This window comes from Epinephelus moara, chromosome 8, assembly GCF_006386435.1.
Source record: "Epinephelus moara isolate mb chromosome 8, YSFRI_EMoa_1.0, whole genome shotgun sequence".
NCBI lineage: Eukaryota > Metazoa > Chordata > Actinopteri > Perciformes > Serranidae > Epinephelus > Epinephelus moara.
Window position 1 is genome coordinate 11469611 of NC_065513.1, and position 26753 is coordinate 11496363.

The 26753-nt window shown below is 41.5% G+C and overlaps 1 protein-coding gene across 6 annotated transcripts; it reads right to left on the bottom strand.

Annotated features, from left to right (window-relative positions):
* Window positions 1–130: 130 nt before the first annotated feature.
* add2 (adducin 2 (beta)) lies at window positions 131–26368 on the bottom strand. Of its 6 annotated transcripts, XM_050051495.1 has the most exons (16): window positions 25997–26367; window positions 19147–19343; window positions 18414–18555; window positions 16752–16903; window positions 16142–16222; window positions 13526–13675; window positions 13065–13208; window positions 12660–12758; window positions 11996–12172; window positions 7721–7969; window positions 6648–6764; window positions 6397–6483; window positions 6161–6287; window positions 4095–4178; window positions 1699–1732; window positions 1400–1541 (listed from the first exon to the last, which is right to left on the bottom strand). In XM_050051495.1, coding segments are annotated over exons 2-16 (1791 nt in total). In that variant the 5' UTR covers window positions 19294–19343; window positions 25997–26367; the 3' UTR covers window positions 1400–1540. The 6 variants fall into 6 exon arrangements, with proteins under 6 accessions (XP_049907447.1, XP_049907448.1, XP_049907450.1 ...); XM_050051490.1 differs by lacking the exon at window positions 1699–1732 and having other exon boundaries at window positions 131–1541; window positions 25997–26368; XM_050051491.1 differs by lacking the exons at window positions 1699–1732; window positions 25997–26367 and adding an exon at window positions 21575–21710 and having other exon boundaries at window positions 131–1541.
* Window positions 26369–26753: the final 385 nt, after the last annotated feature.

Here is a 26753-nt window from a genome sequence, read left to right on the forward strand (position 1 = left end):
TATTGTTGGTCAGAAACTATTACTTTATAATATTTAAAGACATGCTGTGTATTAGTTGTTACATTACTAGCAATAATTCATAAGGTTAATAAAGCAGAGACAGATAGACATAAACTAGATGTCCAGTTGGTTTTAAATCAAACTTCATCTTTAATGACTGATACATGGTAACCTTGCAACACTCACTTATACATTCTAATATAAAATAAATTAAAACCATGAGCAAACATCACACATCAGCGTTTTGATAACAGCTACTGGTTAAAACAGAAAATAATTACAACTGGTAGGAGGTATTTTGCACACATACATTGAAAAGAAAATGAGAAAAGTGGAATGTTTAGTACCTTCATTATCTTCTATTACTGGGTTTCAAACTGCATTGGCAAGCAACAAATTCTTTATGCTTTATCCTGTTTTGGGTTATAGAGGCATTTATAGCAGCTCGTGTTTCACTGCGAGCCAGCATATTCTCCCCCCTGCTTTCTTTTTTCCTTGTTCTTCCCTGCTGTAACAATGTCAATAGGCTGATAGTTTTACATTAAACCTGCATTCAGAGGAGCACAATCAGTAGCTATCAGTATATTTCTACATGTACTATACCTGTGCTCACGCGGTATACCTGCAACATCTATCTGATAATTAAAACCAAATCATGACTAGAAGATGCCTATGATAATGAACAAATGTAACGTACTAGAATGTCAATATACATATGACAAGTGCCTATACATGGAGAAGGGGTGCATAATTCAAGAAGACTTCAATTTCCACCGTGTCTTGCAAAGTTGTGGATAAAAAAGAAAAAGGTATGAAACAAATTCTGAGCGGCAAGTGCACAAGATCACACGAGTAACCCCAGTTTTGAAAGGAACGTGTATGAATGTCTATACAGTGAAGTTAAGTTAATGGTTTGATAGCACAGCAGGTGAAAATAAGACGTGAGTAATACAGGGACTGTGTGTGTGTGTGTGTGTGTGTGTGTATGTGTTACAAGAAGCGTCAAAATGTTGGGTTGTATCCGACCTGGGTCAAATAGTATGTGAAAGTTATTATCAGTGTTTTTTAACCTGCTGAAGATGAATCACCACTTGGGTCAAATCAGTGAGTACCAGTGTTACAGTAAAGTATTTGTACGTCAATTTATCACACTGTGTCTGTGGACGACATCTTAACAGACTGTGTTTGAACAGATCGGATGTGGTTAACTCATCGGCTACTCCGTTGTACACTAAGAAATGTTTCACAGTAGTATTTCACCGAGGTCTGGCATGTCTGAACGCTTCAGGTCTCCGCTTTCTCCTTCTGCTTCTTGCTCTTTTTCAGGAACGACGGTGGCTTGAACTTCTTTTTCTTCTTGGATGGAGACTTGGAGGGTGAGCCCTCTGGGGTGCCGCCTTGGGGTTTGGGTGGCGGAGCAGCAGGTGTGGAGGAGGTGTCGTTGGTTGAGAGCGCCTTCATCCCTTTCTCCAGTTCCTCCGTCGTCTGCTTCTCCTCCTCACCTCCGTTCTGTATGGCTGGAGAGTCGGTCTTTGCCTCCTCTGCTCCAAGTTCGAAACATAAGAAAAAGCACAGAATAATCAGCGACCAGACAGGGAGCCGTCAGCCGGGTGGAGCTGCAAAGCTACATGCTAGACATGTCACTGCAGATGAACATGCTTGCTTAATGAGAAATGGGTCGTCATTCTCTGTACTTACTAGTGAGACAAGACCAAAGCACCAGAGGTGTGCCCTATGAATCAGTGTGGAGTGACACAGAAAAGGACAGACAGACAGAAAGACAGACAGACAGAGTACAACAGACACATTGGGTACAGAGACAGATGGGCTGAAATGTAATTAACTCAGACAGTAACAACTGAGACAACAGACTTGTACCAGACATTTTGACTTAAGGCTGGGCAATATGCTGATATTATATCAATATTATATGAGACTAGATACTGTCTTAGATTTTGGATATTGTAATATCTTAAGTGTTGTCTTTTCTTGGTTTTAAAGGCTGCATTACAGTAAAGTGATGTAATGTTCTAAATTTATCAGACTGTTCTAGCTAGTCATGATAGTCATATCCACATTAATGATAATTATTTATCAAAAATCTTATTGTGTTAATATTTTGTGAAAGTACCAATAGTCAAACTGTCAATATAATTGCAATATCGATACTGAGGTATTTGGTAGAAATATCCTGATATTTGATTTTATCCATATCGCCCAGTCCTAACTGACTTCCTGTGCTCATGTGGAACTCATAACCAAAATAATGTCTGCATTCCATTTACTTTTACTTTTAGCTATTTTAGCCAGGGCTCACCGGCAGAGCTAAATGGACCAGAGCCATTTTTAATCAAAAGTTCAACCTGTATTTTCCTGCTTTGTCAAGTCAAAATGTCTTTCATGAGAAACATAACATGATACACACACCAATACAGCCTGACACCCCATGTTACTCCTTTATGTATCTAACATGTAGTGCTGGGGAGTAGTCAACTACATGTAGTTCAATTTAGTCATAGTTGGTTATTTTAATACTTAGCTACTTTGGGTCAGGTCATTTCTGTAGTTAATTACAAACTACATATTCTTATGACATTTTTTGGCATACAACATGGCACGTTGCTACAGCTCCATGGTTGTCAACTGATTAATCACCTATTTCATCCTAAAGACATCTGCCGATAAATACTATGAATTTTCTTAGAAGTTTAGCATTTTCCTTATTCCACCCCAACAACTGCTCCCTAAACCATCCTTAAAGCACATCCTCTGGGTGCCTAGGTGAGGACTGGCCTGCCCTAGTCCCTAAATCGGAGTGTCAGTTTAGTTGTAGCTCCAAGTAAAAATATGAGATTCCAGACTTTCATAATTTCCCGTGATGTAGTTTGGATGTAGTTGAACTACTTTTTTGTTTTTGTTTTTTAAACAAATTGTACTTTAACAAGCTATTTTTTAGGTGCAGTTAAGATGTAGTTGAACTAATTTTAATTGTGAGGTAGCAAGTAGTTTATGACTTAGGAGGTAGAGCGGGTCGTCCACTAATCGGATGATCGGCGGTGCATTCCTGAGCTCCTCCAGTTAGCATGTTGAAGTTTCCTTGGGCAAGATACTAAACTCCAATTGCTCCCACTGAGTAACTGCGTAGCAATGTTTAACTGAGTAGCAGTAGGCACCTTGTATGGTAGCCTCGGCTACTAGTGTATGAACATGTGTGTGAATACAGTAGGTGAATGTGGCAAGTTGTGGAAAAGCGTTTTGAATGATCAAAAGACAAGAAAAGTCTTCCAATAAATCCATTAACTTTTTGATAAACTACAGTTTTAACGTAGTTTCCCAAACACTGCTAACATGTAAACATCATTGGGACCAGAAATGAGTAAATTAACTTCCAATCCACAGAAAACACTGTAAACAGCTTTCATAAAGACTACGTCCTCTGACAAAAACTCACACCAAAATTAACACTGTATTTATACTGTGCTATAATCTATGGCTAGCCTTAATAATTCTAACCCCAAACTTTCACCACTGACCACTGAGCAGCATCAAACTGGTTAGTTGCACTCTCCACAGCCAGTCACTATAATAATCTTTGTGCTGTTATTTTCAGTTTGTGTTTCAAGCTCTTTTTTTCAACTGTAACTGTAATTTCTTTTGAAATTGAAATTTTAGTCGCTGTTTAATTGGGACGCAAATTCAGATTCAAAAGTTACAGATATTTGAATGTGAATTTTGTTTAAATTTTGTTACCATACTGTACATTAATGTGTCCTCGTTACCCTCCTGGCTGTATGTATCAGCACTTTCCAGTGAAGTAACTATTATCACGACGAGAGTAGTTCTCTCTAATCACTAAATTTCTGTATTGAGAAACTGGCATTAGATGAATTGTTTCTGGACGTGTGCTAACAGAGACGGTATCAGCAGCATATGAAGACGTGTAACACAGCTGTCAGTGAGTGTTTGAGGCATGAGAGGGCAGAAGCAGCACTGGATCACACATGAATCCATGTAAGGCTTGGAGCAGGCTGCTGGTCAGATACGCGGTGTGCAAAGCAAGCAGAGCAGACAGTCAGCTCTCTGCCAAGCCTCACCTGAGAGAGGAGGGTGGCTAGGTGGAGGGCCCTTTGTGGGAGAGGTAGCGGGAGAAGACTCCTTGTCATTTGCCACCTCCTCCCCTACTTACACAAACACACAAAGGCACACACATAGTGAGGAACAGTGAGGGTGCAGGAGGTTAGAGTTGTTTAAGGCAAAAGAGACGTGAACACAGTTTACACGACAGTCACAAGAGAAACCAAGTTTGCCTAAGGGTGCTGTGTGTAGCATTTTAACTTCAACTATTTGTACAGACATTTTGTACCATGCAACAAGAGTTCAGAATCTACTGCATGGGCTGAATGACAGCACAAGCTGAGCAAACGATTTCACAGTTTCTGACAATGAAATATAGAATAAGTAAAAGCCTGGTGGAAATTTTAATTTGAAACTGAAAGCCTGTATTTGCAGTTAGTATGTTACAAACAGCACCTTTAAGAAGGTTAGAAAACAGTGTGCAATGCATTAATAGGGAAAGTGAGAGGTAGCATATTAAAGTGCCTTTCCTGTACTATACATCCAAAAGTATGTAGACACTCCTATGGTGCCAGTAAATGACTGTACAAGACAGTGAAATGAAATTCAATAAGATCAATCAATAACAATAAACAGATAATATAGTTGGTTAAATTGTTAAATGGACTGTAAATAGCTACATGTATTAAGCTTTACGGTTTTCCCTTAATCTCCAGTCAGTTGTTCTTTCGTTTTTGGACACTTAAATATGTCTCTATTCCCTATTTTCTCTATTAGCCTACAACTTGTAGGTCTGTCTCATGATGCCATGGGACCCAAAACTATATAGAGACATCTGTAAATCAGTGGATACATTTTTTTGAGTGTCACAACCCCCACTAAATTACTCATTTAACCATCGAGATTTGATCTATTTGATCTGATAACATTTAAAAAGTCTAGAGGAGCAGTGTGATTAAATCATTTTATCCCCATTTAAGTTAGCGAAGAGCTAAACCAGAAGTTAGCCACTCGGCCGGCATAAGTGTGACGTTTTTTCTGTAGGCTGATGCGGAGGTTAGCATCTGGTTCCCTCGTCAAAAAGCCAATGGGGTTTTTCCATTGGAATATTGGATTATTGCAGAAAATAAGCTCTGTGGAAAACTCACATTTATGTTACTTACACATTTTGTTCAGCAAAGTAATCTTTACAAGTTAACACCACTTGATGATATGATTTTTTAAGCGTAAATGCAATTGCCAGAAGTAAAAGCTAATGTTAGGCTATAAACAAACTATTCAGCGGTCACATAACGTAATGTCATCACCACAATGAGGCTGTGATGATGTTCTGTAGTCTTATCTAGCCACTTGTTAGCAACCACCTTTGGAAAAACAGATGGAAGCTTCAAAGTTCATGAGTGACGTATTTTATGTCGCAGAACAAATTGTGAAAATCTCTTAAACTTGTATGAACCACAGACCTTATTTCAGGCTTCTAACCAAAAACCTATTAAAAAACATTAACTTTGAGACAAAGGAACCAGGAGTGCTAAAATGCTAACTCATATCTGGGTTTGAGGACTCATTCCCACCCACTCTCTAGGCCCAACGATGCAGAAGCACAGCAGAAGATCCGGCTAATTTTACACACGGAAATCAAACTTTTTTGACTTCATGCACCATGGAGCAACTTCCATAGGAATGAACAAGGCCCTGCCTCTGACTCTGTGTCGAGTTCTCTTTATACATCCACAGTCTTATCACCCAACCCCAGTCGCCAACCTCACTAAGCTCTTGTGGCTGAATGGGAGCAAATCCCTGCAAAATGTGATGGAAGGCCTTCCCAGAGGAGGCGAGGCTTACAGCAGCAGATTACTGCCTGTGGTTTTGGAAAGACATGTTCAACTATCACATATGGGTGTTGTTTGCCAACATAATCTTAACCATGTGTAGAAATTACTTTTAATTTGAGGATAAATCTAGTTCTACACCTAAGAATGAACACCTACTGTATACAATGACTATAATAGCCGCTACTGTAACTGTATGTTTCAGAATCTAAGTATAGTTAATAGTCAGCTGGGTTGAGCTGAATGAATCATACCATTGGTCCCTCCATCCTGTTTCCTCTGCACCTCCTTGCGGTACTCCTCCAGCTCCTGATCTGTCAGCTGGTTGAAGGGGTTGGGAGGTTCTGGCTCTGCTGGGACTTTAGGTGGGCTGACTGGAGACTAACAGCCAAGCAGAGACAGAAAATCACAGCTTTTAATACTGTAGTTAAAGAGGAGGATTTGGAGAGGAAAGGAGCCAGATGTTTGGCAAGCAGTGACTGTAGTTTACCGGAGGACTGTCAACTGTTATGACACTGGCGAGGACTTGAGACTGTGGTCCCGCTGTCTTCATGTCCTGACGATTCTGCTGTCGGATCTGAAGAGAGAGAATAAACATTTTTTACAACACTTTTGATTCATGTGACAGGACTGTGGCCAGGGGTTAGGGGTTAGGGGTTAGGGTTAGGGGTTAGGGGTTAGGGGTTAGGGTTAGATGGGGATAATTGGAGACAAAGAAGGCCAAAAGCAAGGAGCAGTTACCTTGTTTCGTGTCTCAATCACCTCTTGAGGGTTGGTGAAAAGAGGCACAAACTGGTTTGGGTTCTCTATCTTGATGGCTGTGCTGCCAGCTTGTGTCAACTCTTCTGTCTTCAACCACTGAAGGAAAGACAACCATCATGAAAACAACATCTCAAGAAAAGTGAGACAAAGTTTATGAATCTATATGTCCATTAATGCACAGGCTCCTGTCTGTTATTTAGTCACTTGCATCTTTAAAAAGTATATTTATATCAAGCAGTTTTGATAGTGTGGATGCCTGTCCAGCAGAGGGCAGACTCTGCACTGCAGTAGTCATCACAGGGCAGTGGGCTCTCCCCTGCAATGCAGAGAAGAGGAGAGAGAGGAGGAGAGAGGAGGGTGGGAGGGACTGAGGAGGAGAGGAAACAGAAAGGGAGAGCCAAGCTCCTCCCACTGATGTCAGACAACCTCTCTCATATTGTTTTGGCTTCTAAAGGAGTCATCACTGCAGCTCTTCTTCATCTCCTCTCTTTGGTACATATAAATAAAAACAAATGCTCCCCTGTGTACATCAACCTCAATGTGAATCAGAGGGAAAACTGTGATTTTGGATACAGAGACACCCTTTGTTGAATGCATATAACATAAAACCAATTTCTCTTTAAATCATTACAAAGATGGAGACTTAATCAGCCAGTGTGTCTGTCTCCTCCTTGCAACAGTCATCTTAAACCCTCTAGCTTCAAGCCTTTTTTATTTCCTTCCTCTCAGCTCACTTTAATCTCACTCTTGGCTCCGATCCCTCTGCTCTCCAGCTTCTATAATTTTTTTTATGACTACATATCTCTACAGACACTCCACCTATTCCTCCCTCTTTGAGCAGGAGACATTACGCAATGGCCACAGTGTCGCATAGTCTGCACAACATTATGGATGTTGCAATAAACAATTAGTGCAGATAATGCATGTTTTTAGACCAAGTTGGGACCAGCACAATTAATTTACACATGCCTGGTCTGCAACTTTATTTTAGACAACTCCTTCTCAGTGTGATCTGTTCAATAAATCAGATGTGATGATTTTGGGAGCCTCACAGTGGTGCGCTGGTGTCCTGGGCTGGCTTGCTCCTGGCTGACTTTTTGGTAGGTGTTTGGGGTGTTGAGCCATCGAGTCCTCTCTTGCTGCTGGCGCTGAGCAAAAGGGTGCTGCCTCAAAGCGGGGTGGACTCCGTCGTCATCAAACTGGTGGAAAGCCGTGGCAGTCGCGGGCACCTCCACCTCCCTCCGCGTCCGCGATCGCTCCAGCAGCACAGGGAAACGGTAGGCGTAGCCTGTACGGTAGCCCTGAAAAACACCAGGGGAAAGATGCTTCAGCTCATCCTTTGGTGGACCAAATGGTGCAGAAAGCTGGCACTGTTCCAGCAGTCTGCTATAGCACACTTACACTGCACCATGTCATGTCAAGATGTAATCCAGTTGAGGATTACAACACTGACTCACAATATTTTGGTCCTGATTAGGAGCAGAGCCTGGCCTTTAAGGTCTCTTCCCTCAACAGAAGGTGTGTCATTTGGAAATATGCTTCAGCCCTATTGGCTTTCTTGCAGGTAACAAAATCTGCCTACAAGCACTTTTAACACTAACTTATTAACACAATATATATCTGGTTTATCCTTTACAAAAACCAGTGTGTAAAAACAAGTTTAAGTGGTTTAATAGGGAGTTAACTCTCTACTACATCTTGGCCAGGAGCAATGACCTTCCAGAGTCTAGTCATCATTATGAGGTTGACGGGCAACCGGCAGAGACCTCCGTTAAACTACAACCTTTAATTTTTACAGTTCTGTTTTTGACTTAACAACATGCAATATAAGATGTAAATGCTGAGTTTTAGAGGAGCTGGTCGATGGACTTGCCATTTTCAGATAGGGCTAGCTGTCTCTAAGACTACCTAAAAACTTAGCAGACAAAGCACTGCATGCTTTAGCAAGCTCCATAACCATCTCAGCTTGCACTCTGAGTGCACGTTCGTACTTTATATAATAATATGTGCATGCCTTTGTAAGAATGCAGAACAAAAATCCTGAATTATTATGGCTGATGAAAATGAGAAGTTGGACTGAGTGTCAAAATATGGGCTAGTTTTATTTCTAAGGCTTGGAAAATTCGACAAACTAGACTGAATGATGTGGCTTCAAGTCAATAAACAACTTTTTTAGGTTACAATTTTGCCATCTTATCCAAAAAGTGATGCAGGATGTAAGGCACTGCCCCCAAGTCAGATTTTTTTGGGTAATCCCAGCTGTTTCTCCTGTTTCCAGTCTTCATGCTAAGCTAACTGGTTGCTGGTTGTAGCCTTATATTTAATGGACGGATATAAGAGACCTATCAATCTGATCAATCGAGCCAAACCTTTAACTGATGTCAGCACTATGTTCAGCTTTCAGTACTTAAGTATCCTCTGTGTAATGCAGATGTTTCCATGGTTTGTGTATCATAGAACAGCTATATCTGCTGTTAAGTTATTTGCTGTTATTACTGCTGACGCAAACTGAACATTTCATGCTGCTTTACATTAAAAGCTTTCCATCAGCAAACCACAGGAAGGCTTTTATGCTTATATTGTGATCCAGCTACAGGAAATGGAGCATTTGTCATGGCGCTTATGCTGCACTCACATGATATAAGATAGATGGTAGAGATGGGAAAGACAGCTCAAGGCGGTTATAGAATTGCAAAGTTGATCATGTGATGGTTAAACATACTGTGCATTACTCACATTAATCATATAGCACTATATCCATTAAATGCGGGGTGACTAACCTGGAAGGACTTCAGCTGATGTGATGTGTTAATATCACACCAGCTGAATCTCTAATGTTCAATAAAAGTTGGTCTACACAGCATGATACAGACATTTTCAGTGCTGTCAGTGGAGCAGTTTTTAATATTGCGGTGAGCTGGCTGGATGAAGAGTTGCAGCTGACAGACCTGGTGTGAATCAGCAAACCTCCCACACACATCAAGGTGAGTAAAACCTTTTATCATGCCACCCTTTTCATTTAAGCAAATCTTAAAAGGGGCAATCTAACAAATTAGCATCACGCTGCCACAACACTGCTGCAAGACACTTTACTTTTTTAAATGAATACTAGCAATTTAACTATATTCTGTGGCTGACTGGTGGACATTGTGCACAAAACCAAAGCAGACATTCCTTGGACTCAGAGCGGTGACTCAGCATTTTTTTTTTATATATATATACATATGTGAACACTCCAAGAGAACTCAGACCTCTCTGACGTGAACCAAACTCATTTGTTTCGCTTAAAGTCTGCGAATGTAGAGCACATCAGACCACAAAAGTCCACAGCACACAGAGACACTATGGTTTTCCTTTTTTAAGTTCATCTGAAAGCAAGGGGCTTCATAACCGCCCTGCAGTGCCACGTCAAAGTAAAAACAAAACTATGTCAATATATATTATATATAGTGTGAACAGAAAGAGGACTGAGGACCCCTCAGAGCTGAGGTTGACCAGAAAGAGAACTGAGTCCTCTTTCAAATTAACTGACAATGTGAACACAATAAGAACTGAGTCCCTTTTCTGTTGGTCCACCTTTTTGGTGCACTTTGGGAGGACTGACTTTGGTTTGTTTAAAAAGTACTATATGTGAAAACACCCTAAGTAGCTTTAGGGTGTTAGGTGCAAGCTGAAAGGTGTGAAAACACCCTTAGTTATCTACACTAGATTTCTCCTTGGGGTAGCTTTGCTAGAGTTCAACTTCTTCCAGACTGGAAGAGCTATGCTTCGAAGAAGCTTCCCCAGCACTGCCCCGGCACGTCTTCAGCTTGTACAAATGCAGCTGCTCTGCTCTTACATAGGACTGGCTGTGGATTGCACATCACTCCCATTTTAGTTTCACTGCATTGGCTGCCAGTGAAATTCAGGATGGATTTTAAGATTCTTTAAATCCCCTATAAAGCACTACATGGTCTAGCTTCTGCCTACATTTCCGAGCTACTTACCCCTTACGCTAAAAATCTGTTGGCTATACCCCGTGCCAAATGTAAAACAATAGCTGACTGCTCTTTCGCTGTCCTAGCACCAAACTTTGGAACAATCTCCCCCTTCGATAAGATCAGGATTGGCTCTGCTGACTGTCTCTATTAAAACAACCCTCTTCTTAAAGTTGGCTTTTCTAGGGTTGAAAAGCCAAGGGTTGATCTGTGTGGTGACTGGTTGCTGTATTCTTTCTGTGTTTGTATGTATTTTATAATATTTTTCTCTTAGTGCTTGGTAACTGCGTCTTCTTTCTTTCTATACTGAAGTTGATGTAAAGCACTTTGTAATGAAGTGGCAACCTAGAGGCTGAAAAATAAAGCCAATGTGGTGGCAAAGTGACAAAAACTGCAGTTCCTCTAACGGCCACTTGAGGCTGGCTCCAAGAGTGAGTCAGTCCCCATAATACACCATGTTAAAATACCCAACTTTACAGCAGAAAATAACATGTGTACAGCCTGCTGCAACAAATAGTTTTGGTATCTATAGTTAATTTCCAAACTAAAGACAACTGTACAGGAGATGATTTTTTATACAACTCATCCGTTTGCATTTCATTAAGGCTTAAAGTTATGCATAATTAGGGACACTGCTGCTTTTGAGTGACAGGTGGGTGCTGTCCTTTGACAAGTCACTATAATAGTGTCAACATTGGTTAGTTAACGTGACCATGGTGTAACCCCAGATATAAGAGTGCAGGCATAGTCGTAGTTGGTGCTTTTTCAGTGTTTTCAGTTCATGAAAGTTCACTGTAATGTTTTTGTCACCTAAAAATGTCTTGTTCAGTGCAAGATATTCAGTTTTTCTGATAAGTACGTTTTACTTTAATGGTTTTAACCATAGCTGTAAATGCACCGTGCTAACTAAGCTAGCAGTTAGTGTTAGGGTTATCTCCATCTTCTCGTCCAAATATGGTCACATCTGTGTCCAAAAAACCAAGATGGCAACAGACAAAATGCCAGAATCGAGGCTTCAAAATGGGAGTCCACTAATCAACATTATGGTGGCTTCATTCATTACTTCATACAGTCTATATTTGGAACCCGAGTTAAAAAAAGGTGCTATGTAAGTAAAGTTTTACTAACTTAATTAGGCTACTAAAAAACACTGGATTCTACCCTTGCCATGATAAGACTCACTTGCAGACTGCCCCATGAGCCACAGAGGATAGTGTTTTTAATCTGTATAATACCCTTCAGGACGAGTAAATCAAACTTCATGAGTAAATTTGGTGGACTGACAAAATCTGAAATAAATCTTAAAACATCACTGTACACATGTTTCTGTTCAGTATAACTGCTGTCTACCAAGTTATCCAGGGTTCTCATGAGGGCTTCGAACTCATGCTCCCCGATGCGACTCTTGTGCAGGGGTCCAAAGGTGGAGCCAGCCCAGCCCACAGTGCCGGCTATGTTAGGTTTATGGATGGCCCGGTCCAGCAGAATCAGGTTCTGTTCACCACCAGCACTGCACAAAGCTGACACCTGGCAAAAAACAAACAAGGGTTTAGAACAGGGTGCTGCTTTTCTCAGGCCGTTTATATTCTGGAAAAGCTACACAGCTTATATTTACACACACATTTAAACTCAAGCCATCATAGTGCCTTGCTCAGAAGCATCTTAACCATATTTACTATGACACATCAACCTTCACAGATCTGAAGGTTCAATGACCTTACAGTTGAGTATCTGCCTCCCTAAAGGGACTGTTGGTCCTGTAGGATTACTGCAGTGTCTGTTTGGCACACGACACTCCTCTAGTGTATTATACTGCAGTGCAGAGCTGCTGGCTCAATTACAGCAGGAGGGTACCAAAAGAAGGGCAACTGCCCCAGTGTGAAATTGGTGCATCTACATTACACATGCCAGCTCACTCTCCCACTCTCACACACCCACATATGTAGATGCAGTGGCAGCACTTTGTGTCCAATACGTCAGCTGTTAGTCACTATAGTGTGAGTGTGTGAATTACCTGGATCTGGCAGGCAGCCTGGATGTGATAGATGGTGTAGAAGGCCTCCTCCACAGACTCCCCCAGAGCCACGATGCCGTGATTTCTCAGCACCAGAACCTACACATCATGAAATTAACATTTACACAGGAGTGAAAACCACCTTCACTCTTTCTGTTTTACAACTGCTGCAGGTTATTGAGAAATGAGAAGGCACACAAAGACCAACTTTCGAGTTTAGTCTCCGAGCAGCAGCACCAGCTTCAATAATTAATCCAGTGTAAGGCCACATCACCTTATGTCTTCTCTTCATTCATTCATAAAGCTGAATCAAACCACGCGAGTCGCACAGGAGCAGTAACCGCTCAATCAGGCAATGATACCAACATTTTGGATCAAGTGTCTTTTCCCTTGAGGCCTGCTCACCTTACAGGTTGGACCGAGGCTCTTCTGCAGCTCCACTCTGTCCTCCTCCTCCTCCATGACTCCATTGTAGTCGTAATAAGCCACATCACCCACCAGCAGAGCCTCATGGGACAGAGGCAGGAGGCCGCACTTCATAGCTGAAACCTGGAGATGGTTAGTCACGGCAGCAAAGGTTATGAAACAGAATGCTGAAGACACAATGTGCTTTATCTGACTCAAACAGAACAAGACAAGGCTGCAGCTACTACCTTTATAAAATAATATCAAATTCTAAATAAAATAAGTAGTTTAGATCTTATTCTATTCTAATATAACAAATGTGCTGTTACTATATCCCTCACTCCTCAGTGTGTATCTGGATGTGAGCGGCACAATTGTAATGGTGTCACTTCTTAGCAGGATGGGACACAGCTGTGAGCTGATTCCCACCTCTCCCTTGGCATGAGCCCAGGCTGACTCACCGCAGCTGAGGCAGGTGTTTGGAGGTGAAGCAAACAGCGGACATCTGGCCGAGCGGAGTAGATCGCCGAGTGCAAGCTGAACCTGTCTGTGTCTACGCCCAGGTTGGTGCTGCCCTTCTCCACCATCTCACCCAGGATATTCACCTTTACCTGGAAACCACAAAACAAAAGATGTTTTTTGGTTTGTTTTACAAGGAATTTTTCACTGGTTATGAAACAGTCTCAATATGATACTGATGCTTGTATATGACCTACATAAGCAAATGAGGCCATCTGGAGAAGAGGGTGTTCCTATATAGTTATTCTTAATGCCTGTCACCGGGTCAGATTCCCGCCAAACTGGGAACAAAAGATTTTTGGCACACAGACCAGAAGAGCCTGTGTTTACATTTAGGTTGCAGCGGTATAATGTAGAACCCTATACCGTAGTATGAAATTTGGCAGTTATCATACAGTGCACATTTACTTATCAATGGTACTGAGTAAAAATGCAACCAGATGGAGAATCTTACCTGTGCATGCTTATTTCCTTTCCTCCCCCACTGCCTGTCACACTTGTTATACATAGTTCCATTAAAAAATGGTTTCAAGTTTGAATTATGATAAAGCGTTTGCTCAACCAAAAACTCTCCTGTTTTCATTCTTTTAATGTTAAATGTAACGTACCGTGTACCATGGAAGTCTCACACCATTGCAACCCTGGTTTATTTTCCCAGACACAGTTTCACAGTGAGTGCGACATTAGCCAGTTAAAAGGAAGCGGGATTAGATTTTGCTTGAGAGAATTTTATTTTTGACGTTACATTTTGTGGTTATGGCTGACACTGGGGCAAGATCAGCAAAGAGAAAAAGAAAAGTGATTGAACTGACCGAAGGCCTAAATGAAAAAGCTAAAAATGAGAGTGATAGAACACAGGCTAAATCATGAGTCAACCTTGGTTGATGAGAGAATTGCAGGATTTAAAAGGATTTAAAATCAATCCTGGATTTCCCCTCTTCCACCTGTCTATTTTATTCATGAAATACATGGCATGACATGGTTTTACAACAATATATGAATTTACGTTGGTAGCTAAAACAAAGAATTGCTAACATAGCTAACACTTTGGCTAACTTGACTGAATCCAGCTAACGTTAGCTGCATTTGTCAGGCAAAGCAAGCACCACAACCGAGCAACCAAATCTGTAAGTTACATGTAACCTATGTGCATGAATGGTACTAAAACAAAGCTTACTTTGTTTCACCATCGTCACACTACAGTTATTAATCATACATAGCCACAAATAGCCACACTGTGTTTAAAAAGAAAATTAGTATTGACTATAAGTTGCATCTTTCTTTCACTCACTTCCAAAAGAAATGCTCAAGCAAGCCAAATCAAGATCTTCACGACATGAGCACAGGCGCAGTTTGCTTTGGTACAGGGGACTCACTGAACTTCCAAATGGTTGAAGTCAAAACATGCATGTAGGAATTTCAATAGTATCCTTATTTTTATTCAGATAATAAATAAATAATAATATCGACCTTGCTGTGTCTTCTTATTAACAGGAGAAACCAACAGGATAACTTTTCGTGGTCTTTTTATTCAGGTATAACAGTAAATTAAGTCCTTGCACTAAGACAGACAGCTTCTATTAGCTAGAGCTCACGTGTGCTCAAAATTAAATTGTACACTCTATACTAAAGTGACACGGCTGTTGTTTGAAGAACTAGATTGTTCTAGTTTTCAATATCAGTTATTGAGAGGTTATCTTAAGCACTTTCACTGCGTGCTCTGCTGCTACGTCTCCAAAGTGTCCAAAGTACGCTCTGCCACTCCAGGAGTGTGGTGCTCTAAATAACAATACATTCCAACAGCGCTCAGAGTTTACCAACGGTCTAGCTTGTGCCAGAGTGCGCACTGGCACTTGCAGTGACTATTTGACAATTTAGTAACACTCCATAGGCTGAATGCTGTCCTGAATGTACACATAGCATTTATAGCTTAGATTACACTGCCACCTGGTGGAGATCCCAATACACTACAGACCTCTCTGTGTTGTAACATAATGCTAACGTTCACGTGAGACGCCATGGAATAGCCTGCAAGGTTCATCTCTGGAAAACGTTAATCTTACAACCTCTGGGATCTGATCTGTTCACTGTCAGTTTTGCAGGTTTTGCAAGTTTGTTTTTTTATGGTAATTCTTGCAATATTCCATCACTCGTTGGTATATCAGTCAGGATATGAAAATGCACCCGCTTGTATCCTGATTATTAATTTTCATGTAAATGAAGCCTCTGTTTTACACATTATATTTCCTCTGCTCACAGAAAGTGCAGTCTTCACTCCGGGAAACAATACCGCTTTTCTCCACAGGGGCCTCCAAAATCAACACAAAATGAAAGTTCCTTGCAGGTGCTTTAACTACGACCCAAATTATAATACACATATAGTTTAATATACATGTTTCTGACAATCTCAACAAAAACTGAACATTATAAACTTCATAAGTGTAAGGTTTATGTCAGAGCTGTTGTATTGGACTGCATTAGTTAGTGCAGGTGTACCTAATAAGTGGCCTCTGGGTGTATGTGCTACCTTTACTCAGACTGTGATGAGTCTTACTCACCAGACTGGATCCAGTCACTTCACTGTAGGCCAGGCCGTCTGGAAGCACCAAGAAGTGTTCCTGTTCTTTACTGACACGCAGCTGACAGGAAGGAAGAGGGGCATCAGTGAAGACAGACAGATGATGGAAGTAAAGCTATTAACTAATCTAAGATAATGTGTTGCTGTGTTAAAAACCTGCCCCTTAAACTCTGCTGTATTAAAATTTGTACTTTAAGTATATTAAAACAGGGCACAGAAACATTGAGTTGATTACACTGATTTTGTTAATAAATAAATCAACAACTTTTCCTCTATTCATAGTTGGAACAGTGCCTTAAGACTGCTGTCAACTAAATCATCAACTTATTTAAAGTCCAGTGTACTCTTCTAGTATCTATTACATCAAACCAGCCGGATCAACACAGTTCATTCCAGATATGAGCCAATCTTCCACAGAAAACTGCTCATCAAAGCTGATCTCATGGTGAGCTCAAAATGAATTTATGTACCTACCACTGACACATGCCTATTGTAAAACTCTCTCAAATCAGTGTGTGTTCTTCCTCACAACAACAGGAAAACAAGATGAAGTCTGGAATGTAATTATGTGAAAAGATAATGGAACTAACAGTGAGACAGGTGCGGCTAATCTGGGCCCATCCGTACAGGTCAAACAGGCGATGGACACTAGCCAGCTTGCAGCGCATCAACCTCTCCCCCTTCACCATGCTGCCAGGCTCCCAGCCCTGCAGGTCATTGATGGGTGTCACCATCATCATGTCTGTGGAAGGAAGGGAGAGCACACCACACAGAGAGAGAGCAGTAAGGATGATGGTCTGCAGACAAAAGGGTCGTAGGAGAGCCTTCATTGATTCTTTTAAAGGTACGCATTTCAACATAGGGAAGATGGCATTAATAGGACAACTTAAACATTTACCATTATCATTAATACCTGGACTTTGATGACCTCATATCATCCCCTGCATAGCTCTGTCAAACTTCGGCGTGAGCAGAGAATAATTGAAATCACCTGTGTTGGTGTGCAGGGCCTTTAACACATATTAAACAATAGAACTTATACACTGTGATAATTTTCTCTCTGTGGATAAGTTAAATATTGTCAGATAATTAGTTGTCATCCACACTCACCTCATACTTTTACAGCAGATATTTTCTTTAATCATAGTTTAGAAATTTGTGGACAGTTTCTGTATATACTGCAGTGATTGTATTTATAACCTTGATATGAACTTCAGTGGAACTGCAATAAACCTTTCTCACAGAAGACATCGGTTTACAAGTAAAGTGCATCAGTGTCAGAGCTGAAGTTTTACACAGAATGAAAAAATAAACATTTCATTTGCTGACACTTAGTCGTCCATTTTTCTCTGCCAGCAATCCCATGATGCCCCATGATGCACAATAGTGGGTCCAGCTACTTAGATGGAATGCAGCTACTAATGCATTAGTATTAGTTACACTTGTGCTAGGGTCACCTGATGTGAGGCTGTGAGGATGGCAGTAGGCTGGAAGCTAATCATATCAACATCCTGTCGAATAATTAAAAGAACAAATGGACTAACATTAAGTTGATGTCCTTTTAATAGATCCGAGGTTAGCAGTGGAAGACTCTGGCTAACAAGAGAACAACTGGATTGAAAATTATATTTAGGGTGACCCGATAGCTGAGCGGTAGGGTGCATACCACATGGGTGCCAATTCCCTGAGCAGGGAGTCATTGGTTCAGTTCCTAGCTGGCCACACTGTTTACTGTATACCATTACCCTTTCTTTCTCCTACATCACTATCAAATAAAAGCATAAAATGCCCAAAGGAATTGCCAGCGAAAGTAAAAATGAAAGAAAACCTCAGATTCACTCGTTTGCTTTTTTCCCCCATTTTGTCCAGTGCAGTGCCTGCAAATTTTGTAGCAGACTAACGATGGGACCTCCAGGCTGACAATGATGTTAAGTGGCCCAGGCTGTCAACCTGCCTACCTCATCATTTCAGTTTTTGGATACTCTGGCATTTTATGTCTTAAAACTGACCAGAGACTTCCTGTGTCTACTGAGCAACACACAAACAGTGTTTGTGAGGCTAACACTGTTACACATCAGTCAGAGGCTGGGTGTCAACACACAAAGACACACACGTGGATGGTGCATACATTGTTATTTAGGCTGCAGCTAATACCTGTACTATTGGTACACTGTATGCTTGGGGTGAATCAACAAAAAAAACAATCAAGAGAAAATACCTAAGAGATTTTTTTAAAAGTCTTGTGCACGTACTTGAAGGGGAGACAGGCAGGGCGGCCGGGGAGCCGTGTGAGGCCATGAAATCAGCCAGCTGTCTCAGTGCCCATAGGTTGGATGAGCTGCCACCCTTCTTCATCTGTTCCTGGATCAGTACATCCAACTCCTCCCTGAATGACTGCACACACAAACACACATATATTATCACCATACATGTATAACCAGACCACACATTACACATCATTCCACTGTCATAGTAATCCTCAGTGTGTAGGAGTTGAACACTTCTGTCTTTGGCTTTGACCCTCTGAATCTCATTTTTCCCACAAAGAAACACTCACTCCTTCAGAATAATGTGAAAGATGCAATAATCACATCAAAGTTCACGAAGGCTTTGAACACACTCCTACACGACTGGGGCAAGGGTGAGTAAACATATCTAATGAGTCAGCCTCTCTCCATCAGCCCTTTCACTTCATGGTCATCCTCTCCACTCCCCACACAACTTCATTAGCATCATGCAGCCTGTCGCCCTCCCATGTGCATAAACACACATAGTCATGCACCCATAATGAGCTCCAGCGCTGACTGCAGCTTCAGCTGTCGAGTGACGCTTGAGAACAGATTTATTGTAATGTGAGAAGATAACCACATCTCGAGAGAGGAGACAGAGAAAGAGGAAGAAGACTGAGGCAATAAATCATACACACACACACACACACACACACACACACACACACACACACACACAGACAAACAGCCGTCCTACCGGACTCTGAAGGAGACTGGAGATCCGTTTCTTATGCTGGGGTCCCGAGCTGGGTGTGGAATGCTGAGGAGACAGGAGGCCCTCAGGGACCCCATCACTGGGGCTGCGCTGCACCGGGGTGCCTTTGGGGGTGGGGGACTTGCTCATCTTCTATTGGTTTGCAGTTAGTGTGTTACAAACTGGGTGGGTGGAGATACCTGTGAAGAAAGAGTGTCATATTATTAATGCTGCTTGAATAGTACAACTTTCATACTACTACTAGTACTACTACGTGGTAAAAGAGATGATTTATCCTGTGTTTAACCAAATGTCAGTGGATGTCGTGGTGTACTGGGGCAGTCACATGAGCGGTTACTGGTAAGTGGTGGGAGATGGAGTTTATTAAGGGTCCTCAATGGTCGTCCGCGACCTTAGGGATTCCCTAGAGTTACTGCATGGAGGCCGCAAAGTTACTGTTTGAAAATTTAAGTTTTAAATTAAGGTGCTTTTTTGTATTTCAAAAATTAAAATATGTTTGGAAATGCATATCAGCATGAATCCAACATATTATTAGCAAAGAGAAATCAGCCCATTCATTAAAAGAAATTACAGTAAACAACACTAATAATAGGCTAACTGTTACCAATGAATCCTTGTGCAACCATGTGAGCTAGCTAACGCCAAATCACCACATCCAAAATGGCCAGGTGAACTTATTAGCTAACAGTTATGTAGTATTGAAACATATTGGCCAATTAGCTGTATAATTATTCCAAGTGTAAAGACATTCTTGTGAGCCACAATGGATTGTTTTGCTTCTTTTCGAGCAAGAGACTCTGACACACCGTCCACCTCAGACACCACCAGCTAAAGTGCAGAGGGCGAGACTCATTCACCTAGCCATGTCACGCCTACTGCTGACTTAAAAACTACAGAAGAGCGCAAAAAGAGAGAAGACCTGAAAGTATACAGAGAATTGTCTCAAGTGCAACTCAGTTTTGTAAAATATAATGTACAGAGAGGTTCCTGCTCTGTCTCTCTTTGAGCTGAAAAACAGTGAATTCCCCTGCCACAGAAGATACGTTTGCAGTAGTAAAGCCTGGATGTTACAAAGGCCTGGAAGAGACATTGAGAGTCGGAGGCAGGAAATGTTACGGAGGTGCAGAAGGCTGTTGATGATGTGTTTGACATGGAGCAGGAACGAGAAGGTGGGGTCAACACAAAAGTTGACATTTTGAAAAGAAAAACAAAAGTCATGCTGATTTTGTTTACATATTCCAGACTGTAAATGGCAGCAAGAGGAAATAATCTAATGGAACTGTTTGAGGTTTTAGAAAAAACGCTTTTCCGCTTTTATTACAGAGAGCAGGATGAGAGGATCCATAATATGATTTCGAAGCTGTTACAGCTCTGAATAAAGAGTAAAACTCACAAGTAACACATTCACAGACAACGAAGCATCTAGACCTTACAACCCTGACTTCGGCTATTGTGGCATTTTGCAATCAAAAGCTAGGTGTGGCTGGGTGTGCTTGCAAAACTCACCACTTTTCTCAGACCTCCACATCTCCCTTACATTATGGCATCGAGTGGCAACATAAACTACACTTTACCGTTTAAAATCAGCTCATTTACCAAACCGGAAAAACACAGTAAATTCAGCTTTAGAAGAGTCTGGAGATCGGCCTGACGGCACACAATCACACATCATAAATCAGAAACACATTAGAAATTTCATGGCCCCACTTATTAGAATAATGAGGCAATTCATAGCAACTGGACCAGCCCCTCCTTATGGTAGGACAGAATCAGTCAAAGGTGCCTAGCGATGGCCAACAAACTGATGACACTAAACAGGACACAACAGGCTGCGTATTGCTCCACCATGGATTGAGACACAATCAAAACATGAAGTAAAAGTGCAGTGCAACGGGGACCGGGCAAATATAATTTAAAGATTAAAGACAAAAAAATAAAAAATAAAGAGAGATTACAAGACATTACAAATAGAAAGTCCATGAAATTAAGTTTTAAGGGGAAAACTATTCTAATTATACTGGTCATATGCTCTTAAAGCAGCAGCCATAATCCTGTTTGCAGAAAAAAGTCATTGCTATCATGGCTCATACTAAGAAATTAAAGTAAATGTGCAAATGGGAGAAGTGCAGTGAGTGGAATATTGTTCAATATATCTTAACCTATACTTCCAAGAGTCGACAGAAGCCCTGCCTATGGATCCAGTGGTGCACATCAGCCCAAAGTATTAAGAGATCCAGCAAAGACGAAAAATTAAATAACACTCAATCAATATGCTTATTTATGTACAGTTCAACCCCGAGCAAACCCTTTTATAACCTGCATTAACATGACAACTGAGTTTCCTGTTGGCAAGTGCACCAATAAACGGTATTTGTATTTTTAAATGGCAGCATTAAGATGAAAAACCTACCCTCACATTAAGGCTGCTGTATTCCTCAGGGCACAGGCCGGTGGAAAATGCAGCATTAGCAGAGCTCACAGGCAGACAGCGGCATCAGAACCACTAACAGGAAGTTAGCTAGTGATACGGCTCGGTAATTGGAGAAAGGGTAAAGAGTTACCGTAAGGATCTTCAGAGAGGAGCAGGCCACTCCCCGCCTGAAGCACATTCAACTCACACACACACACACACACGCACAGACAGTGCTGTGGGGAGCAGATAAGGTCCCAGACACACCACGCCCTCTCCCCTGAGCTACATCTCAATAACTGACTCAATTACTTACTTTCTTTATTAGCTGCATCAGTCAAACATCACTAGTAGTGCAGCCCTGATCACATGCATCATCAATCTCATCCCTTATGTCTCTAGCATCCATGGCGAGCTTTTCGGATGCTCACTCCAACACACACAAGAGAAAGTTGCATCAGATCCGTGCGCATTACTAAGTCTGTATTGCACACGAGAAACTCTGACAGATGACTAAACCTTTAATGGAGTTTGTGGATCAACTGTGCACTTTAACCCGACAGCGCCAGGCTTCCTGTGCTCAGCAGCACTGAGATGTTACATCAGCTATCCAACAACATTAGCCATCCACCAAAACACCAACTCAACTCCCCTGTCACACTCACACACAAGCAATATGTTGTTTTTTGTTTAATTAAGTGCTTACTATTATATCTAAGGTATTTCCTTTTTAAATAAGCTCCTCTTTTTTACTCAGTGGTCAGTGTTTGGTATCATACAATCACAAACTAATATTTGTATCTTCATTCAAATGTATCCAGATGGATGTTTTTAAAAGTCAATTATTTTAAATTGAAAAGCACCACTCAAGTCTATAAAAGCCTAAATCTGAGGCAGCAGCTCTCTCTTACTTGCTCACAACAGAGGCTGGCTCACAGTGTATTTGACTCTCTCTCTCTCTCAGGGGTTATTGGGGGCCCAGCTGCTGACAGGCAGCAGACAGAAAGCCTCTCTCTCCAGGGAGGGTCCTAATGACTGAGGGGAGACATAGGGATCTGGCTGCTGGCCCACCATCGCTTCCTCCTCCTCTTATCCTCAGTCGCACTGTGATGGCTGATCATGCTGCATCATCACCTCACTTTCGTTTCATAACATCTCAGGACGTAGGGGAGCTGATTTCCTGCAAAGGCAGAATTTCAAGACTGCTGGAATAGTTTCACACCATTAAACTGATGTTATTTGCTACAGTGTCTTTCAACTGGAACCAATAATGTGCTCTGCTGCGAGATACTGAGATCTTTCGCCCAATTCATGTCTTAAAAAAGAGATGAGCTAAACCATCCATTTTCTGGATGGTGTGCATTATCTTCATATATACATGCCTGTATTGACTGCTGTAAATCCACCCACTTGCAGTGGTTTTAGGAGGTCTGTGTCTGAGCACTGACAGCCAGCAGCACAGAGGCAGATAGTGGTATAATTACCTAAGTAGCTCAGGATTGATTTTCCTTGGCTTCTCTTTCATTAGGTTTATAACATAATGGCTGGTCTGTGAATCCCAACCAGTTATGTAACTAGTTTCTAACAAAGCATTATTTCTAACAAAATTAGATCAAGGTAAATAACTGTGATCATGTTAAAACCATCTGAAAATGATTTACAAAAGCAGTGAGTTTTTTCTTTCTAAACTTGTTTAGGTATCACATATTATCTTGTCTGAGAATGAATGAGAAAGTCCTCACTAGTTAGTTAGCTGTTCAACCTTGATTACTTCTGTATTTGAATTTTTAGTGATTTCACACAAATATCTACCATTCTTGCCTGACACAACACAAAACAAGACTAAGACAAGGCTACACTGAACAAAATTATTGTGGCATGTTTATATGACGTACAAGGCCACTGTTGCTGTATTCAACCCTCAAATAAATGGACTCAATAACTCTGAACATCTCGCAGACTGAGTGCTTTCCAGAAGTGCAGCATACACATGATGACAATGCATGAATGATGAAGAGGTAGAATAAATTTTGATGACTCGGTGCAGGACTTTATTGTCTCGACAGATGCTAATGGCACACTTGGCTTCCACCGAAGTGCAAATAAACACTATCAAAACATACAAAACAATTATGAGAGGAGCGAATGGAGAAGCAGCTGATTCAGGCAGGTGATGGAGTCTGTCACAGTCAAGGGAGTTTTAAAGCTGTTTGTTTTTCGTTAATGTCATATTATTGGATTATTATTCCTATTGTGACAGAAACTGCAGAATGATAAAGTAAAAAACTCCAACAAACTGCAAATATAGTATATAGATCATACAAGTTTAATTAACAGACCCTCTAGAGTGTCTTTTGTCAGAGTGCATATCCCACAATTCTTACTGTTTGCTTACGTGCCCCTTAAAATCTCATGTTTGATTTTCAATAACTACAAACTCGATATTAAAGGGGAACTACGCACATTTTTAAAAAAAAATCATGCATGTTGTTCCTATCGTCTAAGACGGTCAAAAAATATAAGTAAACATGGACAACTCTGTCCAAAATCCAAAAACCTGCACTAAAACTCAAATGTGTGATGTCATCGCTTATAAAGTCTGAAGAACTGAGAAAGATGTTCTAGATCAGAGGCTCCCAACTGGTCCAGCCACGGGGCACAGATTTCTCCTTAGTCATTATAGTTTAAGGTCCACACAGTTTAATATATTCAGCGTCATACTTGCGTTTGGCCATGTCCCTTTGCCAGTATTCTATCTCTGTTAAATAGATGTCGGTTAATCACTCACTCTACAGCAGGAAATGTCACTTTAAATAAAGCTCTGTGCCTGAAACTACTGTGTGTTTTTTTACAGACTTGATAATTATATTCGCAATACACTTGCGGTCGATTCAGAGTGGGCCCACTTTTGGACTGTGGCCCACCAGTTGGGAACCACTATTCTAGAAGACAGAGAGAGCACCCAGGGGAATGCTCTGAGTATATAGCTACATTCTCCGTTTCACATCTGAGAACGCTGCAATAGAAAAAAATCTCATTTGGGAATTAAAAAAACAAAAACAAACTCTGGGTCCACAAAATCAATGTCCCATTCATTGACTATGGAGCAGCTCCAGACTAATTACCTCATGACATCACAAGTTTGAGACTTTCTTTTCTGGTTTCTGGTTTTGAGAGAGAGCAGATCATGTTCACAAATATTGATTGAACCCTTGTGGTCAAAGGAAATAACATCCTAGAATTCTTCATTTAAGTGGGGCTCCCCTTAAAGGTGTTTTGCCTAAAAAAAAAACAGCTAAATCCTATGATTTGTCTTGGACAAGCCATGTTGCAGTGTTTAATCAGTTTCTATATAAAAGGTTCCATTTATGTTGGACACTGTTCCGTAATTCAACACCTGTATATTATCAATTTAAGAGTTAATAATATAAACTAAATTCCACTAACATAACTTTAACATCAACTTCTGCAGTGCTGTGGCTGAGATGAATCCATCCCTTGTCTGCCATTGTGCCGAAGGAGATTAAAATCTGCACACACTCCCAACGATTCTGTCCCCTATGGGGAGGAAGAGGAGGACAGGCTTATTGATCATACAGTCATGTGAGTGCAGAGCACCATGTTGTGTATCTACAGCTCCATATTTCACTGTAAGTGCACAACATCGTTTTATAGCTCTGTAGCATCCTCCGTTCCTCCACCCGCCAGCGTTCCGCGCTCTGCATGGCTGCCTAGCAACACTCGCACGCGCTGCAGCATCAGCACCAGGATCAGCTAATGGCCACCGCAGAAATGCAGAGGCCAACAGCGACAGCTTAACAACACTGTGCGGCTCTCCTCTGCAAAGAACCGAGCAAACGCGCATTTAGAAACCATCATGGAGCTCATCCTGTCCCGCATATTAATCCTGACACCGTCCGGAGCACAGAGGCTGAGCTACTGTAAAACAACAAGCAGCCATCGCTGGCACGCTAATGAGCCAGATTAGACAGTGCAGGGCTAAAGCTCTGAGAGGGCTCTGCCATCACAGACTTGCAGTCTCACTCTATGAATACATGACACAAACTGCACATATGGGACCTTGCACTCGTCACGGGCCTCCATCAGCAGAGCACAATGAAGACAAGCAAGCATGGGCGACATTTAGAGGATGCTGTGCGCCTAAATATAATTAGTGTGCAAGCACACAGTGAAACATATCTATCTATCTATCTATCTATCTATCTATCTATCTATGTAGAAAGGCAGCGGGATGCACAGTTTGAACGACAACAATATGGTAAACATCAGGCAGCAAGATCGCTACCGTGCACACACGGGCATGCACGCGTCAGGGAGGACCTTGCATCACGCCCAGCCATTTAACCATGACTGCCTTGTTCGACACAACCAAACACAAATGTTAGCAAACAGGGTACTCACCTCAGTGCATCCTCAGGACCGCGTCTTCTGTGCGGGTGCGGCACACCCACAGCCCGGAGCCGTCCTCAGAGGAAGCAGATGTGATTAATCACCACAAATGTGTCTCTATTGGTTCGCGACAGCAGGGTTCCTTTGTCAGACTATTTCAGGGCCTCAGCTGACACCAAGTCAATGGACCCCGATGTTTTTCATCGCTCGGTGCGCCTGGACCAGCCCACTGCCACGCCTGTCCACAGTCTGACACCCAAGGACTCCCACTCATTTAACTACAGGGGATCAGTCTCTGCAGCGCATTTAGTTAGTGTTTGTAAAGCATACGAACAGCATTGGTGTATATCTAATGCTGTCTCCTAAAACGTTGTTTAGTTGGCTAGGCCCCAATTCAAGTCGGACAAAATATAACCCACCAAACAGGCGCCACCTCCTGTCCTGATGGAGAAGAGCCTGTGCACTGTAGAAAAGAGATGTCTGGTGGTTTTTGTCACAGCTGAATCCAGAGTGACAAAAAAAATTAAGTGTGTTTACACAAGTACAGAACTTGAGTATAGGTTTGACTTACCTGCACATTACTCGAGTATTTCCATTTCCTGCCACTTCATACTTCTACTCTACATTTCAGGAGAAAACACTGTGCTTTAATCCATTTGACAGCTGCTAGTTACATTGCAAATAAAGATCTAACACACAAAACATTCAGTAAAGTTATCTAAGATCATATTGCTATAGATCATGACAACAAGTTTGCTCCACCTTCAAC

Excerpts from the sequence above, each read along its gene's own strand:
- add2 (XM_050051490.1), bottom strand. The coding sequence starts at position 19,293 with ATGAGCAAGTCCCCCACCCCCAAAGGCACCCCGGTGCAGCGCAGCCCC. Across the intron at positions 16,223-16,751 it reads TTAGCCGCACCTGTCTCACT|CTGCGTGTCAGTAAAGAACA; the intron begins GTTAGTTCCATT and ends CCTTCCTGTCAG. Across the intron at positions 6,765-7,720 it reads CAGGACACCAGCGCACCACT|TGGTTGAAGACAGAAGAGTT; the intron begins GTGAGGCTCCCA and ends TCTTTCCTTCAG.